The following is a 2,261-nucleotide window of genomic DNA, read 5'->3' as shown; positions in this document are numbered from 1 at the left end:
GAAGCCCTAAGGAGACTTTTATTTACCCATTGAATTGTCTCAACATCCTTTTTGAAAATCCTCATCTTAGGAGGAAAACTTTTTTTATTCCTTTACCATTAAATGTGATGTTTGTTGTGGGTTTTTCATAAATTCTCTTTATCATGCTGGAGAAGTTCCCTTCTACTCCTATTTTGTTAAGTATTTATATCATGAAATGGTGCATCTCACCTGCATCTACAGAGATGGTTGCGGGCTTTCTGTCCTTTATTGCTTTAATATGATATATTACTTTAACTGATGTTCGTATGTTGAACCAACCTTGCATTCCTGGAATAAACCCTCATTTGGCCATGGTATGTACTCCTTTTTATATGTTGTCAGATTCAGTTTACTAGTATTTTCTTTAGGAACTTTGTGTCTATACTAATAAGGGATATTGTTCTGTAGCTTTCTTTTCTTGTTATATCTTTCTCTGGTTTTCATGTCAGAGTAATACTGGCCTCCTAGAGTGAGTTGGAACATGTTCCCTCCTCTTCAATTTTTGGGAAAATTTTGTGAAGGATTGGAAGGACTCCATCTCTGTCACCTTACCCTCCTATTAGTAAACATTTGTATAAGTAACGATTTGTGTTTGTTTGGGGTGTCTTTCCAGTGTTTCTTTCATGCAAATATAAGAAATACAAATATATGTTCTTATGATTGGATGGATGAAAAGAGAGAAGAAAGATGAAACAGTTATCCACAAGTCTTTCAGTGTAAGAAATTTGGATTCTTACAGTCAAAACTACCCTTGCCAATTCTCCCCATTCCACCCTGTCAATTATCCCTAATATATATGTCAAAACCGCAACGCTTATTAAATTCAGTCTGCCTGTTCTCTTCCTGTACCCTGTGATTGGTCTTACTTTAAAGTGACGATTATGAACCTCAAGTGGGCCTTTAAATGGTAATCACACTACTTTGCCTAGTCCATTCAATTGTTCATCCTGACTATTTCACACTTCTTTTTCTAAACCTTTTTCCACAAATTCACTCTCTGGTAATAACCTTCTTCTCTACCTCCCTGAGAAAACTGAACCAAAAGAGAGAGCTTCCACATACCCTCACTGAACCAATGTATTTTCTCTCTGGTTAGTGTGTTGCTTCTTTATAGTCCTAACTCAGTAGCTAGAAATTCTACCTCACGTTTCTCTACTAGAGTCCTGAAGAGAAGAAAGATAACTTTGGACTCATACTGAGTCTTTTTTGATCTCTAGAATCCCTGAGATGCTTATCAGAGAACATTGGTTCAGAATACTCTCAGGCAGGCATTCTAAACAAGAAAGGAGCCTCTGCCCCAACCTCAGCCCTGGAACTAAACTGGTGTCTTTTGGGGCAATGGGATGGATGTGAAGATGGGTGAGTTGATGTTAACAAGATTTCTTTTGTGTGTGTGTGCTTTAAATATTTGTTAGGGGAAGGGGGTCACACACTTCTACTCAATTAAGAGAAACATTTATACAGTCCAGGTCTTTTATTTTCTTTACACCCATTATGCCATGAATTCATAGGGAATGGGCTCCAACAGTTCAGGCTCCTTTCCATTGGTTCTTACGAAGTGTGCTTCTCTGGGTGGGGCAGGCTGGCGCTTCAGTTGAACCCAAATACCTTTCTCTTTGGCTTCCTTCTTTTTCTGATTATTTTCCTTCACCCATTTCAGGAAGCTATCTCGGCTCTTAGAGGGCTTAATATGCTTGATACGCACATTAATTCTCTTGGCAAGAATCTTGCCCTTAACTTGTTCGTTTACAATGATGCCAACAGCATGCTGGGTAACATTGTAGACTCTCCCAGTTTTGCCATGGTAACATTTGTGGGGCATTCCTTTTGGAACAGCACCCATTCCCTTGATATCTACAATATCACCTTTCTTGTAGATTTGCATGTATGTGGCCAAAGGAACAACTCCATGTTTTCTAAAAGGCCTAGAGAACATGTAGCGGGTGCCCCTCCTCTTTCCCTCTGTGTTGGTCATTTTGGCGAATTACAGGAAGATGGCGGTTCCAGCTGAAAAGCCTAACAAGATTTTAAGTGGCAGGAACAGAGCTCTCTCTTAGCCCCATAAGGCTTAGTAGAATCAATACTGGGCTTAACCAGTGTTTGTCTTGCATGTCTATGCCCTATGACATTCCTCTCTTATTTGTCTTGTCATGAATCTTTCTTTACTGGTTTTTACTTAATATTGATAAATTGGGATGCTAGGGATAGGTAGGGGGTGCAATGGGGAAAGCTGGTGCGTA

At 39.4% G+C, this 2,261-nt stretch overlaps 1 protein-coding gene across 1 annotated transcript; it reads right to left on the bottom strand.

The window, feature by feature from the left end:
• Positions 1-1,421: 1,421 nt before the first annotated feature.
• LOC309820783 (large ribosomal subunit protein eL21-like) lies at positions 1,422-2,016 on the bottom strand. The gene has a single exon (XM_082651769.1). It carries the CDS (start codon positions 1,994-1,996, stop codon positions 1,514-1,516), a length of 483 nt encoding a protein of 160 aa, XP_082507895.1. The 5' UTR covers positions 1,997-2,016; the 3' UTR covers positions 1,422-1,513.
• Positions 2,017-2,261: the final 245 nt, after the last annotated feature.

This window comes from Grampus griseus (genome assembly GCF_964374135.1).
Source record: "Grampus griseus genome assembly, chromosome: 3".
In the NCBI taxonomy this organism is placed as follows: Eukaryota; Metazoa; Chordata; class Mammalia; order Artiodactyla; family Delphinidae; genus Grampus; species Grampus griseus.
The sequence above is the reverse complement of the archived record's forward strand: the minus strand, read 5'-3'. Positions and strand labels throughout refer to the sequence as shown.

What these genes read in the sequence shown, in the direction of transcription:
- LOC309820783 (XM_082651769.1), bottom strand. Translation starts at nt 1,996, where the DNA reads ATGACCAACACAGAGGGAAAGAGGAGGGGCACCCGCTACATGTTCTCT.